The sequence below is a fragment of the Propithecus coquereli genome, unplaced genomic scaffold, assembly GCF_000956105.1.
Source record: "Propithecus coquereli isolate 6110/MARCELLA unplaced genomic scaffold, Pcoq_1.0 Scaffold34, whole genome shotgun sequence".
NCBI lineage: Eukaryota > Metazoa > Chordata > Mammalia > Primates > Indriidae > Propithecus > Propithecus coquereli.
Window position 1 is genome coordinate 3,685,114 of NW_012149063.1, and position 16,270 is coordinate 3,701,383.

General features: G+C 39.7%; 1 protein-coding gene across 2 annotated transcripts in view; it reads left to right on the forward strand.

Annotated features, from left to right (window-relative positions):
• Positions 1 to 16,270, forward strand: part of MYO3B (myosin IIIB) — a 412,726-nt gene that overhangs the window by 256,214 nt on the left and 140,242 nt on the right. For both annotated transcript variants that reach the window (XR_001137744.1, XM_012650712.1), the window contains exons 24-25: positions 868 to 945; positions 3,074 to 3,279. Coding sequence is in view for 1 of the 2 variants with exons in the window: in XM_012650712.1 (XP_012506166.1) it covers positions 868 to 945; positions 3,074 to 3,279 (284 nt within the window). In the remaining variant the exon portion in view is untranslated. The remainder of the gene's footprint in view (positions 1 to 867; positions 946 to 3,073; positions 3,280 to 16,270) is intronic.

Consider the following 16,270-nt stretch of genomic DNA (forward strand, 5'->3'; position numbering starts at 1 on the left):
GGTATCCTTACCCCATAGAAAGGTGGCTGCCTGGACAATAGTCCACTAAGTGAAATCCATGTGCTGACAGCAGCATCTTCCGGTTCAGACATTCCTACTTCATACCCTTGCCACCTGTTCAAAGTGGATGGAAAGCTGCCACAGCAAGGCTGCTGCTAAATGCCACTCATGTCTTCTGCAAACCAAAGCAGAGTTTTTGTTGTTGAGTTACAATAATGAATCGCAGGCTGCTTGCATTCAATCCCTATAACTGTTTTCATTCATAAATTCCTTCTAGTCAGCCCAGGTAGTTGGGATAGATGATTGGGAACAAGTGTCTCCCACTAGGTTCCTGAGCAATTTGGTGCCTGAGCTCTCATCTACAGTGAACATGGGGGAGCTGCAGAAGGCAAGAGGAGTGTCACAGCGTCAGGATCTCGTGGCATGGAAGGCAACTGCTGCTGGCCTCATTCCCTGCAGTACCACCTGTGCTTTAGGTCTATCATGTTTTTATAAACGCCCCGCCTCCTGGGCCCTTGCCCAGTTTTCCTTTAAGACATAGTTGGTCTCATGTGACATTACTGGAGAATTTAACAGGTGTCCATTAGAAGGTGGAGAAATATAGAAATAGCATTAATAGGAGTTTACACTGAGACCACATGATACTTCGCAGAATGCGGTGGTATTGTCAAATGAGTAGAACAGTGCACATTACTTTTTTTATCTTTTATATGGTTTTAAAAATTCTCCCCACAGTGTACATTATTGTGTCCTAAACACCATGATCAATCAGATGTTTGACCAAACAGTCTTTCAGATTTTGGAAAACCTGGAGAATGAATTAAGTGTTTATATCCTCAGACCAATTCCTTCCACCTATGCTTCCAGGTAGACACTCTGGAGGTGATACGGCATCCAGAAGAAACCACCAACATGAAGAGGCAAACCATGGCTTCTTACTTCCGGGTATGGAGTCTTCTTGATCTCTATTCTGCCTCCTTTCAAAAAGGACTCTCCAAGCCTTCTATGAGAGGCCCAGATAGGACAGAATCATTGAAACAAGGGCAAAGCACAAGAGCCAGTTAAGGGAGGTGGGGGTAGTGGGAAGCATGGCAGGGAGAGACCATTGGGCACACAGTCTTGTTCATTGAATGTGCTCGTTCTCTTAGCATTTGAGTTGCTTCTTGGCCTTAAAGCTGCTGGAGTCAGCCACTTTTCCAGCATACTGAATAATAGTTAATAAAATTCCAGAAGGTGGCTTATCAAGTTCAGATACTGAGAGAATCTTAGCATTGACTTTATTTTCCTAGATTGAATTGACCTATTATAAAACCCATTGCCTGGGCTCTATTATTTCCCATTTCTGCCACCTCGATTTCTATTTCATCTAGTACAATGTCTCCTTTGGACAAAAACATTGTCTCTGGAAGAGCTCTGTTAAATGTACATTACATAGCAAAGATAAGACACATGCATTCTTGTAGCAATTTGCACAGATTTGCTTATCTTCAAATTATAAAGCATTGGAGTTGGAAGCCCCTTAGAGATCACGTGCCACTCGGAGCTAAGGTCCAGGTAGCATCATGGTAGAAATGCTGTTAGGACAGAGTTGGAACTGATCTTAGGGACAGCAGAATCAGGTGGTAAGATGGGGCTGGCACAGGAAGGGGCTCGGCAAGGATAAGAGGTCAGTAGGAAGCTGGAGAAGGGAAGCAGGCTGAAGGGTAGGACCTAGGAGCCAGCACTGTGGATAGGAGGCACCATGGAAAGCTAGTGGTGCAAGAAGGATCTAAAGGGAAGAAGTACAACTTAGCCAACTGTGCTTCAGAGGCAGACTAGCATTGGGCTCAGGGTATGAATTGCAGGGGCCCCAGACCTTTGAGTCCAGCACTCCATCCATGTAGTGCTTCCTGCTATAGCATCTCTCACAGGTGGGCATTCTGCCCCTGCCTCATCATTCTGATGTTTGGACATCTCTACTTGTTACTTATTTCTTGAGATCCACCTGGTCCTGTCCCCTTTGGTGGCTCTATTTTCATCCTCATCCTCCTAGTAACCCTTGGGGTGTGTGTGTGTGCATGTGTGCATATGTGTGTGTGTATGTGTGTGTGTGTGTGTGTGTGTGTGTGTGTGTGTGTGTGTGTGTGCATGTGTTCCCATGGGATTTGGAGGCTATATTGATTCTGTGAAATCATCCTCAAGATCCTAGGGCCCCCTCTATCAGTAGAGAAGCCCCTGGCTTATACTTTTTCAGAAATATACCCATGACAGCTAGTTTGGTGTCCTCAAAATACTAGTTTCCAAATGCTAAACCTGAAAAATAAGATTCCTTGATAAGCTAGGTTACACCAATTTTGATCAGTAGGAGGAATGATTATGAAATAATGGAACTGATTTTCTGTGTAGCTTGTAATTGCCCCTCAAGGCATGCCCAAAAGAGGACCTCCAACAATGAATGCCCCTGCGGAACAACTGAGGCTCCTCTGCGCAAGCACCCCTCTGCTTTTCCATGTCCTTTCCTCCCCTTTCTGTGAGATCCCTGTACCAGCTGGTTGGTATATGCTTGTTAATTTTCATTATAATCTTCTTTTTCTCCAATTTTCTTGTTTTCTTTGCCTTCTTTTTCTATTTTTCTTTTTTGCTCCATTACCTCATTAGCAATAGTATCAGTAGGATTTGCTTAAATTTTCTGATGGTTCTTAGGCTGAAGAAGCAATTAACTCCTTCTCCAAAAGCTGGACATTTTCAATTACAGATACAGATTGTGGAGCATTGGCTTGGCAAACCAGAGACAAGCATTCTACTTCTGGCGATGGAGTTACAGGGTAACCTAGAGTATGTTCTTAGCTAAATTTCTGTCATGTAGGAATATTGCTTGGTACTAGCTAGTGTTTAAAGAATGCTTTTGAATCTGCAGGCAGCTATAAGTGGCACTTATATTATCATCATCTTTGCTGATTTCCCGTTCTGTCTCAAAAAGATCCATGAGTCGTTTACAAGCCTCAAACTGCTCTGGAGGCCCCTGCAGACTGTGTTGTAATTATCCATTACATTATTGGTAAATTCATTTCATGTGCATTTTTCTCCCTTGTAGTATTCTCTGATGGATCTGCTCTCCAAAATGGTGGTTGGACAGCCCCACTTTGTGCGCTGCATTAAGCCCAATGATGACCGAGAAGCCCTGCAGTTTTCCCGAGAGAGGGTGTTGGCCCAGCTCCGCTCCACTGGGATCCTGGAGACAGTCAGCATCCGCCGGCAGGGCTATTCCCACCGTATCCTCTTTGAAGAGTTTGTGAAAAGGTCAGACTAGAATCTTTGGAAATACGTTATAGTAGATGTAGCTCTACCCTGGCCATCTCTGTCCCCTGGGGTTGCTCCTCATGCCCACTTCCCTCCAAACATGCAATTGGCTAATTACCGGCTACCATTTACTTGCTTAAATGTTGCATTTTTACTGTCATCCAACTAAACTGCAGTGATCCAGAGGACAGGTTAAGCTTCCTTCTGATCGTATTTTTTAAAATGTCCTTAGGCATTTGTATGTTATAAATCCTTAGGTCTCAAATTCTCCGGATATTTAATTGTTATGATGAAAATATCCTTACATAAGCGGGTCCAGGATTCTGGTGAATTTGAATGCACCCAAGCACCCACTCCTCTTCTGGACTCTGGCATGATATAATATGGTAATTAACACATACATAGCACCTAGAAACACTTACATAGTACAGGACATTTTAGGGCACTGTCCTAAAATGTATAATCTCGTTTGAGCCATAGACCAACCCTATAAAGCTCTATTATCCCCATTTTACTGGTGAGAAAATTGGGGCACAAAATGAAATTAAGTGACTTTCCCAAAGTCTCATGCTGGTAGATGGTAGAGCCAGGATTTGAACCTAGGCAGTTTGGTTTCAGCGTCCACACTTTTAATCTCGTCAGTCCACTGCATTCAATCAATTTTTTTTTAATAAATTACATGGAGCTTCCGAAATCCAGAAACTGACTTGTAAGAAGGAAAATGCTGTTCTTTTCTACACAGCTGCCGTAGGAATGCCTTATATATACATATGATTACAGGTAGAATTATCACAGAATTTCCTGTGAAGAAATAAGGAAAACAATAACAACAACAAAAAAAACCCCACTTCTGAGAAGCACTGCTATCTGAAGATGCCCAGTGAGAAATATTATTACAAAATCCATCACAGAATCTGTCTCACCCCAATAGCCATCTTTAGTATCTTTTTACCTCCATTCTGAAACATCTGCCCAAGGTGATTTTTCCACCTTTTTCTCAAGAAAGAATGGGTCCTAAATACAGTTGCTTGCTTCGTCAAGTCTTCCAAACTGCTAAATTCCGTGGAAAAGAAAAGCAAAAAAAGTTCCTTACAGTGAAAATTTTTAAATTAAAAATAAGAACGAAATGGCTTCTTATTTTTTTTTTTTTAAGTATCTTTGAGCTTCTTTTCTTCCTCTTAAATTTGGAGGTGGAACAAGAAAAAAAGATTATTTTAGCTCATGAATGTGACTAGTCAAGTATTTTTAGCAACAAACTGTTTGAATACATAAAAATATTTAAGAAAACAGGTCACATGCTAAACAGATCGGCACTTCTTTGTTCGTAATCAGAAAGCCATTAGGCAAGTATCAACAAGAGTTTCAAAATGTCAGTAAATCTGAGGATATCAAAGATTTCTGAACCAGCAAGTTAATTGGTATTTTGATCCTTTTGAGCAACTTAACAAAATGGATGCGCTTGCAGTTTTCCCCCTTGATGTTATTCAACAAATAGGTGCGCTTCTTATCTTCCTGTTTAAGAGTGCTGTTTTGTAAACTCTTAGCTGGAAATATGCAGACAAAACAATCAAAGGCAGGAGCAGAGCCATTCAGGGTTTATCAAGTGGAGGTAAATAAAAGATAGAGACTCATTTAATGTTACTCTTGACATTTTTTGTATATTCTGGCATTCAGGACTGAAACCTTGACACCTAAAAGTGGTGTCCTTGGGATTATGTTCTTGGGTTCCAGAAAGGGGAAGGACTTCCCAAACCCTCATATCACCCAAGTCTACAAACTTGGTGAAACCAAAAATGTTTCCTTGGCCCTATCATCATTGAATTTTCTAGCAAAACGACTTAGAAATGCCCCTACTTATCCTCTAATCATAGAGCCTTTGAGGAAGCAGGTGTCTCCAATACCATCTCAACAATGGAGCCAAGTGAGTTAGAAACCTTTATGCTCTGTAAGGGCCAAGGGCTTGGCCCACTGAAGGTTCACTGAAAAATCAACTTGCAAAAGGCAGATTAATTAGAGGAGAGGCATTTAATGTGTATACATGACAGCCTTCAGAATGAAAACGCAAAGATACAGGGGAAATTGTCCATTTTTGTGTTTAGGTTCAGTAAAGTAAGGACAGCCATATAGTAACATGATTGGGAAAAAAGGGTATGATCTAATGCTAACAGACTGAGTGGGGAAACCCAGGGAGGCCTGTCTGTCTAGATTCTTCTTGGCCTCTCTGAGCATGCATTCCTTCTTTCTGGGTATAGGGCAGGGCCCTCTCTGGAATAGGGGTCTTATAGCCTACAGTCAAACAAGGTAGGTCAGATAATTTCTTTATGGCCAGTTTTTACATAGAAAGGCAAAGGGAAAGTCAGAGTAATATTTTTAGGTTTTATGGCTGGCTTTGGGGAAAAGCAATTCTGGTTTCTATGACCCTTCTTGGGGAACAGGGATTTTAGTTTCTATGGCTAGCATAGAGAAAGAATGAGACTGAGAGACAGAAGGGCAGGAGAAAGTCAGAGAAAAACTTTTGTTTCTGGGGATACTTCTGAGGCGTTCATTTTGGGGTATTGTTTTCTGAGCCCCAACAGTTCTTAGCTAGGCATGAAAGAGGCCACCTGGAAATGCTGGACATGTACATAGTTGAAACCTCCTTGAAGTAATGCTGTTGAAGGACATCACAAAAAACCACTGTGAACATTCATTGTCTTCATGGTCAATGCACTCTTGATGTATAGTATCTCAGAAGATCTATACGGGGCAAACACATGACTGCATGCACTGGGATGTGTTCTGGAAAATGTCTAAAGGATAGGGCTGAGTCTAATGTTTTGTTTATTAAACTGTTACGGTAAATAGTACAATTTAATAAGGAGACCTGAGTTCTAGTCTCCTTTTAGACATAATATTTGGCAAATAACCCAAAATTTGTATAAAAGATATTTCCTCCTCTGCATGACAAGAAGGCAGGAGTACACAGAGCCCACCCACAACCTGAAGATTTTCAGGGATTGCGTGCAGATGCCTGGGCATTACTTAGTCTCTCATTCTTCCAGGGTTGCTCACCTTTCCCAAATGAGCTCACTGGATGGAAGACCTGCATCTGCCAGGACCTAATTCATGATAGTTGTTAAATCATGGTTTGTCGAGCAACATGAAACTCTTCCCTCTTCTCTTTCATTGTCATCTTCTATTTCTTCTCATGATGGCATGGAGAGCTGTGGTACCTTGGTGTCTCCTTCATCTCATCCTCCCTTCTATTCCTCCTCCCCCTCTCCTCTAGAAACTAGGAGTGACCTTTGACTTCTCTCCTCCTCGCTTCCTTTAAACAATCCAAAGCCCTGCTGACTTAACTTGCTAAAGTTTCTCAGCAAGTTTCCTTTGGGAGTCTCTTATCCATTCTCCCAAGGCTTTAGTCCAGGCCTTTTGTTATAATTATTATTAACAGCTTAATTGAGATATAATTCACATATGATAAAAGCTAACATTTAAAGAACAAAATTCAATGATTTTTAGTATATTCATAGAGTTGTGCAGCAATTACCATCTACTCTTAGAACATTTCATTATCTAAAAAGAAACTCTGTACCCATTAGCCATCCTCCCCTTTCCACCAACCCCACCAGACCTAGGCAACCAATGATCTAATTTCTGTCCTATGGATTCCGTATTTTAGACATTTCATATAAATGGAATCATACTACATGTGGCCTTTTATGTCTGGCTTCTTTCACTTAGCATAATGTTTTCAAGTTCATCCATACTGTACTGTGTATCAGTATTTTATTCCTTCTTATGGATGAATAATATTCCATTGTATGAATATATCACATTTTGTTTACTCATTTGTCAGTTGATGGATTTTTGTACTGTTACTACTTTTTGGCTGTTATGAATAATGCTTTGCACATTCGTGTACAACTTTTAATGGACCTATGTTTTCTTTTGGGCATATACCTATGAGTAGAATTTCTGGGTCATAAGGTAACCCTATGTTCCAAGTGACTGTACCAGTTTATTTTCCCACCAGCAATGTTATGAGAGTTCCAATTTTGCTCACCCTCTTGCCAGTTTCCTAAATGTGCTTTCTGTTTTTCCAAAGAGCCATGAGAGTAGGATTTATCTGAAATTCCTATTTGAGCATGTTGCTTCCTTCATTAAAGTGACCATCCAGACACCCACTGCACGAGCTTTAGCTCCCCTGCCTGGTGTAGGGAGTCTACTTGGTTTGGCCCCTGCGCACTTTTCCAGACTCTTCTCTCTCATGTCCCCACCTCTCAGCTTACACTATTTTTCCTCATTTCCCTAATGTTCTCTGTTATGTGCATCCTCATGAGATAAAGGAACCACTTAGACCTTCCTCACACGGCATAAATACATCTTATGATAGCACTATTCTGTAAAAGGAGGCTGCTTACTTGGTATATTAGTCAGGAATCTCTCAATAACAAGTGACCACCTGTAACTATATAGGTGAGAGCCTGATATAAATAGATCTTAATGTGCCATTCAGGTGGGCTAGTATATCTGCAGCAAAGTGAACAGCATCCTCAATTCCCTGGAAATCAATTTACATGGTAGTAAGGGACATGCTAAGAGACAATAGGGAGAATAATGGGCAATTTCAACATTGTGAGTAAAATATATTGCATGCCTGTGTGCACAATTTCCACATGTACCTTCCAGGGGCAGCAGTTGCATGGTGGTGGTCTCTGGGAAGACATCTCTAACAAGTGATGTCCTTGCATGCTGTCATTCTCACCCATTTTTCTTTGTTTAGCTGAGAGAACAAGTTGCTCCCACCTCCCCAACTATGTGTGTGTGTGTTGGTGCCTTTTAGGTAGTTTGTACATTAGGGTATTAGGGAGGTGAAACCTTGGATGACTTCTTTTCTCTCTTAACTCTTACATTTCCATTATTATAACATTGGTTAGTGCGATAAACAAAAAACTTTTTTAAAGTGGCTTTTACAATATCATTGAAAGACTCTGAGAGATGGCCTGATCTGATTTTGTTATTTAAAGATGAAGAGTCTGAGGCCAGAGAGGTGAAATAGCTTCCCCAAGGTCCCATCTCTAAGAATTGGCAATATCATTCTCTCTAGGTTATTGCAGACTGAAGAGAATTTCTGTGACTACCTCCATGCATTCTTAGGGGCAGGATGGGTTCAAGTTGATATTGCAGGCCAAGGAGCCTTCCTAACTTGCCTAAGGCAATTGGGACAAAATCCTAAAACTAATTCTTTTAAGGCTCTGCCTTTCTCATGAAACCCAAACTGCTGGCAACTGCCTTTCACATATTCAGTTATCAGAAACATCATTTCTGTAGTTGATAGCTATGAAAATTTATCCAGATAGCTATAGTGGTGATTTGAAAAGTGGATATGAGGGGTAATATAAGTCACACTGTTCTGCAAAGATACCGAATGGTGGCAATAATCAGTCCAGGCTATTTTTCCTCATTTCCCTAATGTTCTCTGTTATGTGCATCCTCATGAGATAATTGAGTTATAGCGTAGAAGAAATAACAAAGGAAAACAAGAAGAAAGACGTTATGAAGGTGTTAGATAATTTCTGGCCATTTGGATTGGCTTCCCAGCTTACTCTAAGAAAATCAATGACTGAATTACAACTCTGTCCTTGCTTGTGCATTCCTTAAAACAAATTTTTTTTTTTTTTTTTTTTGAGACAGAGTCTCATTCTTTTGCCCAGGCTAGAGTGAGTGCTGTGGCGTCAGCCTAGCTCACAGCAGCCTCAAACTCCTGGGCTCAAGCGATCCTTCTGCCTCAGCCTCCCGAGTAGCTGGGACTACAGGCATGTGCCACCATGCCCGGCTAATTTTTTCTATATATTTTTAGTTGTCCGATTAATTTCTTTCTATTTTTAGTAGAGATGGGGTCTTGCTCTTGCTCAGGCTGGTTTCGAACTCCTTAGCTCAAACAATCCGCCCGCCTCGGCCTCCCAGAGTGCTAAGATTACAGGCGTGAGCCACTGCGCCCGGCCCCTTAAAACAAATATTGATGGGGCTAATTTATGTTAGAAAATGATAATAATGAAGCTTCAAAAAGAAAAAAGAATGAAGAAAATAATGAACAACATGGAGGAAAAGGGGAAGAGGAGAAGAGGAAGAAGGAAACCTCCCAACACAGGGCTGGCAAAGCCGTGGCCTGTGAGCGCCACTTCACTCTCCAGTCCCAGCTGCAGACCTGGCTCCTCAATCAAAGCATGTGTCCTTCACAGGCTGGATGTGACCTCAGAATTCCTCCCAACACAGTGCTTCAAGAAACCACTGCCCAGTCCATCAGCTGACCCCCAGTTGACCTCTTAGCCATTCTTGTTGTAGCATATTCTAGCTACTTTATAGTAAATATCTGCCTACCCCTGGGCAGCAGGGTTTAGGTTGACTCAGAGACAAGATTGCCAGCTACTTTCCTCACACATTTGGTTGGGAGAAGAGAAAAACAGATTTTTCTCAAAGAAAGGAAAGGAGGAAGGGAATGATAGACGTTTATTTAATGAGCACCTGCTTATGGCAGGCTTCATACTAGGTTTTTACCGATATCATCTCACTTAACACTGGTAATAGCCACCCAAATAGATGATATTATTCTGGTTTTACAAATGAGGAAATTGGCTCAAAGTCACACAGAGAGTATGTGGTTGGTAGAGTCAGGATATAAAATGAGGGTCTATCTGATTTCAAAGGCCATCCTCAAAACAAATAAATGAGACAGTTGAACACATCTCAATATTCGTTGTGAAATCAATCTATGGAATTCAGTCAGAAAAAAAAATCCATTAATAATTTTCTTAATTATAAAATAGAATAATCAGTTCTAAGTTTAGCTTTTATTACAAATTAATTTGTGAATAAATTCAGCCTCAATTTCCAATTCCCAGTGTCATTGTGTTTTTTTCCCCTTTGCAAGGCCTCTTATCTAAAGTTTATGAAGAGGCAGCATCAGCAGCATCAGAAACATTTATTAAGCACCCATTATGCAGAGTGCTGTAGTGAGTAATACTGCATCAGAAGGAATTTATAATTTCAGGACTTTTGCAACCTAATAATAGTACAGATCAATGTGATTTCTTATCCCGAAGCCCAAATTTAGGAGTCTTCCTAAGGATATAATGAATATAATGTTTTGTTTTTTTTTTCTGGCAGCAGATGGTGGCCAGCTGTTCTCTCTCTTTACTCAAGGCCAAACACGAAGGGAAAAAATTAAAGTAGGGGGCTTATAGTAAATATAAGAAAGACTTAATAAACTAAATCTGGATTTTTATACACACAAAGGGAAATGGGCAATTGGGAGTAATTATCATATTATCGAAGCCAAAATGGCTCTGCTACTTCCATTATTTACACACGAGGAAATTATCTATGTGGATTGAATTGTTCAGATAATTGTCCAGTATTCTGGGTGTCTGAGTAGTTAGTCTGGGTTGTTATTGATGTAGATTGAGGGTCCCTCAAGGAATATTTTGAAATAGGAAAAGTGTTGATGTTCTTTGCCATGTGACTGGGGATGTTTCTACTTAGATGTAAGTGATATTGATCAAATTAGTAGAGCTGCGATTCTTTGACCAGGATTTGGGCCCATTTTAATTAAACCATATTGATTTTTACCTAATGTTTAAAATTAGTTTTTAATTGCAAAAATAACGTATGAGTACCTTTTCCTCTAAAATTTTTAAGTATTACATATGAGGCTAAAACCTTTTTTGTTCTACATCCCTAATTCCATTTCTCAGCATCTGCCCAACCATGGCCCCTCTCTAAAGAATAAAGGCACTGTTATTCTTCTGGTAGTTTTATCCTTTCAGAACACACACACACAAACACACACACACACACACACACACACACACACACGTGCGCGCAGTTACAGGAGGAGGGGGGATTTGCACTTTTAGCTTAAGGTGAATCACGTTTTTTTACCAGTTGGCAACTGCTTTTCTATTTAACAATATGTATTAGAGATAAATCCATGTTGTTCCAGAGCGCTAACGAATTTTTTTTACTTCCTCATCGGAATTGTGATATTTATTTAGCCATTTCTTTACTGGTGAATACTGAAATTATTTATAATTGTTTGCCAGCAGCTCTCAATAAACAATCCTAAATATTAAACATGTGTGAGGATTTCTTTAGGGTAGATTCTGAGCAATTGACCTTTTCCAAGGGAAAATGTGCTCCAGAAACCCCATAAGTCATTTGGCCCTAGGACGACAGAGAGACATGGGAGCCGATTTCCTTATTCAGATAGACTGCAGCACTGGAGACAAGTCACTTCGCTTCCCTGGATTCTGTTTCTCTGTTTCTGTCTGTTTCTCCTGGAAGGCTTGTTAAAATGCAGAGTGCTGGGCCCCCACCCTCAGAGTTTCTGATTCAGTAAGAGAGAGAATGTGTGCGTGTGTGTGTGTGTGTGTGTGTATTAGTAGAGATGGGGTCTTGCTCTTGCTCAGGCTGGTTTCGAACTCCTTAGCTCAAACAATCTGCCTGCCTCGGCGGTGTGAGAGAGAGAGAGAGAGAGAGAGAGAGAGAGAATTTGCATTTTAAACAAGTATGCAGGTGGTGCTGCTGCTGCCGACCAGTATATTACGCTGAAAGCCACTGTTCTAGGTGTATGTTGAGGAGAATATCCAATGAAAGAGATCATAGTTGAAATTCTTACAGACCCAACAGACTGTCTCAGGAAATTTGAGGAGTCTTCCAACTTATTATCCAAATATAAGACAGTAACCCAAGATATGTCACAGTAACAGTATTAGAATAATTATAAATCCAGTTTTAAAATCACAAAAGCAATTCTTTTAGTCCAAGCAAGAAGTCCACGTAGCATCTTTGTTAGAAGGAATCTTCAAGGGCCATTCAATCCAACTACCTGGCTAGAATTTCGTCACCACCATTTTTGATCTTGTCAACGAACTTCCTGTTGAACAGTTCCAGAGGCTAAGAATTCATTCCCTGGCTCCTGAGGAAGCCCCTTCCGTGTTTATAGATGTCTAATCAACACCATATCCTTCCTAACTCTGACCAAAACCATCCTTCAGAAGCTTCTAAGCATCCATCCCAGTTCTACCTTGTAGGCCTTACTGAACAAACTGTCTCTCTTCTCCACTTGATGGCAGTGAATTATCATGTTCGTTTAAGTCAGTGGTTCTCATACTATATAGTATGTCAAAATCGCTATAGGGGCTTATTAAAATATGGATTCCTAAGGCCCAAGCCCAGAGAGTCTATGTCTGGAGGGTGACCCAGGAATCCACATCTTTTATGAAATCTCCAGGTGATTCTTTCTTTCTTTCTTTCTTTTTTTTTGAGACAGAGTCTCACTTCATTGCCCTGAGCAGAGTACATGGTGTCAGCCTAGCTCACAGCAACCTCAAACTCCTGGGCTCAAGGGATCCTCCTGCCTCAGCCTCCCGAGTACCTGGGACTATAGGCGCACACCACCACACCCAGCTAATTTTTCTATCTTTAGTAGAGATGGGGTCTTACTCAGGCTGGTCTTGAACTCCTGACCGCAAGTGATCCTGCAGCCTTGGTCTCCTAGAGTGCTAGGATTTCAGACATGAGCCAGGGTGCTGGCCTCCAGGTGATTCTTATGCAGATGGTTAGACCTTGCTAAGTCTTTTTGTTTCTAAGCTCAATGTTCCCTGCCACTTCAGCAGTTTCTCATATGACATGACTTAGATTTCCTCACTATCCTTGTTGCTTAAAGCTGCCTGCTAAAATGCACGTCCAAAATATACTCATTGACGCCCTAATTTTTCTCTGTAGCACTTATCCCTATCCAGAATCATGTCCTTCTTATTTTTGTTTAATGTTAGTCCTCCCCACTAGAATATAAGCTTCACAAGGGCAGGGAAATTGTCTGCATTGCTAACTCATGTCATTCAACACTTCTCCCATGCTTGGCACATCAGTAGATACTACATAAAGTTTTATTTTATGAACAAATAGATGGAGATGAAAAGCTGATTTAATTTAGAAAGTGAAGAATGGGGACAACATTGTTATACCAAAGCCCTAAAACTATAGAGAATAAACGATCTATTCTTAAAAGAAGAAATTTCCTTCAAGTTTTTAGAAATAAAAAAATGTTTCAGTCCGTATAATGAACCTTGAAAAAAAGTTTTCACTATTGACTTAGGTCTGTGCAAATCTCCGTGCAGAGGAACAGAAGTTTTGTATTCCTTTGAGTGCAAAACTCAGATTGGAGGGATGAATCAAAGCAGAGCTCATTCATTATAGGATGGGATTTCAAACCATCTTTAGAAGATGTGAAGCCTTTCCTTAATGTAAAAATGCAGGAGCAGATGAGAAGTGCAAATTTATAATGTAAGGAGTTACAAAATTTAAGCAATCTCCAAGGCTAATACAATTTTTATCTAAAATGAGTGACTCTCCTCCCATAGTAAGAGTAATCATTAGGAAAAAATAGAGGAATTAAATTTATTGTATATATTGTTCATTGTCAGAGAACAGTATTGAAAATAAAAGTCCACATGAAATGAAATTAAAACCACATGAAAACCAAATGAAAATTAAAACCACAGTTCAGTACCATTTTATACCTATTTTGGTGATAATCAGTAAGTCTGATAATTCCTTATATTGTCATGGATAGAGTAAGACTTTCATGCTCTAATGGTGAGATTATAAATCAGTGTAATCTCTTTGGAAAACAGTTTGAGTTTCTTAGTAAAGTCTAATCTGAATATATCCCATGAATATTTCCACTTCGAAGGTTATAAGTAGAAAAGTGTCAGTATTTTTGAGTCTACTAGGCCTTTTAGGACTGCTTGGTAGCATTACGTCTACCTAGGTATGAGGACTTCCTGCCTCAAAACCTGCCCATATGTGTGTGCCCCTTTGGGTCAAACCTCTATGGTATAGATTTTTGTACTTCTTTCTTTCTCTTGTTAAAAGATAATGTTCAGAAGAAGATAACATCATGACTGGCATACAGAAACAAAGATGAATGTGTTAAAAGAATTTATTTTATGAGATATGAGGGAACTGGGCAGATGTTATAATCAGTTCAAAGGAAAAGTCAAAATAGCACAGCTTATGTGAAGTAAAGGAAGGTTGAGATGAATTGCCAATGGAGATAAAACTGGTTTTCCACAGTGGGGAGGAAGTCAATTAAAATCATCACCAGACTGGACAGAATTTATGTGTCTATCTATCAATTGCCTGGAATTTAGAAAGAGTTGCAAAGAGGATGAACAGGACTAGAATCTGATAACCCAGAAGGGTATATTAAAGATGATATATAAAGCCTTCTACTGAAACACAAACATCTTACTGATACACTAGTCCAAATAGAATATTCTTTGGATCTCTCACATGTCTGTCAAGGAGAGCTTGACAGCTGGTGCTCAGATATGAGAAATGGACACTTCTGAGTCAAAAGCCTAATATTGCAGATCCCTATAGACACCTGCAAATTCCAGTGAGGTGAAAGGTGCTGGAGCAAATTTATTAAGTCATGTTTTATGACCCAGAATATGATCTATCATGGTAAATGTTTCACGTACACTTGAGAACAGTATGCATTCTATTGTTGTTGACTGCAATGTTCAATAAATGTGTGTTAAGTCAAACTGGTTGTTGAAGCCTTCTGTATCCTTGATGATTTTTCTGCTTACTTGTTCTATCAATTATTGGGAAAGAATATTGAAATCTCGGGCTATAATTGTGGATTTGTCTATTTCTCCTTGCAGTACCATCAGTTTTAGCTTCATGTATTTTCAAGCTCTGTTATTCATTGCAAAAATGTTTAGGATTTCTTAGATCCTCTTGACGAATTGGACTCTTTATCCCTGTAGTAGTTTTTTATTCTTTTTTTTTTGAGACAGAGTCTCGCTCTGTTGCCTGGGCTAGAGTGCCGTGGCGTCAGCCTAGCTCACAGCAACCTCAAACTCCTGGGCTCAAGAGATCCTCCTGCCTCAGCCTCCCAAGAGGCTGGGACTACAGGCATGCGCCACCATGCCCAGCTAATTTTTTCTATATATATATATTTTTAGTTGTCCAGATCATTTCTTTCTTTTTTTTAGTAGAGACAGGGTCTCACTCTTGTTCAGGCTGGTCTCAAACTCCTGACCTTGAGCGATCCACCCGCCTCGGCCTCCCAGAGTGCTAAGATTACAGGCGTGAGCCACCACGCCCGGCCTCTACTTTGATATTAATATGGGCAGTCCAGTTTTCATTTGGCTAGCATTAAAATGACATATCTTTTACTTTTAACTTATTTGTGTTTATATATATGTGCATTTTGGTAAGCAGCTTATAGTTGCATTTTACTTTTTTTACCTTATCTGAAATTTTCTGCCTTTAATTTAGAATGCTTTGACCATTTACATTTCACATAATTATTCATATGATTAGGCTGAATATATTGTTTGGCTCTTTATTTCCTGTTAGTCTCATCTGATCCTTGTTTCCTCCTCCTTCCCTTCCTGTTCCTCCTCCTTCTCCCTCTTTTTCTTCTTTTTCAGGATTTATTGAGTATTTTATATGATTTCATTTTATCTTCTTTGTTGACCTATTACCTGTAGCTTTTTGCCTTGTTCTTTTAGGGGTTGCTTTATGATTTATAGTATACATCTTTACCTTATCTTAGCTTACCTTCAAACGATATTATACCACTTCACATATAGTATGAGAATCTTACAGTAGTCTACTTCAATTTGTTTTCTCCTGACCTTTATACTGTTGTTGTCATACATTTAATTTATCTATATGTTATAAAGCTCAGAACGCATTATTATTTTTGTTCAATCAAGTGTATTTTAAACAGATTTAAATAATAAGAAAAATATCTTATATATGTACTAACATAGTTCCCCTAAGTTACCCTTCATTCCTTTATCTTATATTATGAAAATGTATATCTTACATTTTCATCTGGTATTATTTTCTTTCTGCATGAAGAACTTTCTTTAACATTTCTTGCAGTGCAAGTCTTCTGGTGATGTATTCTTTCAGATTTTGTATG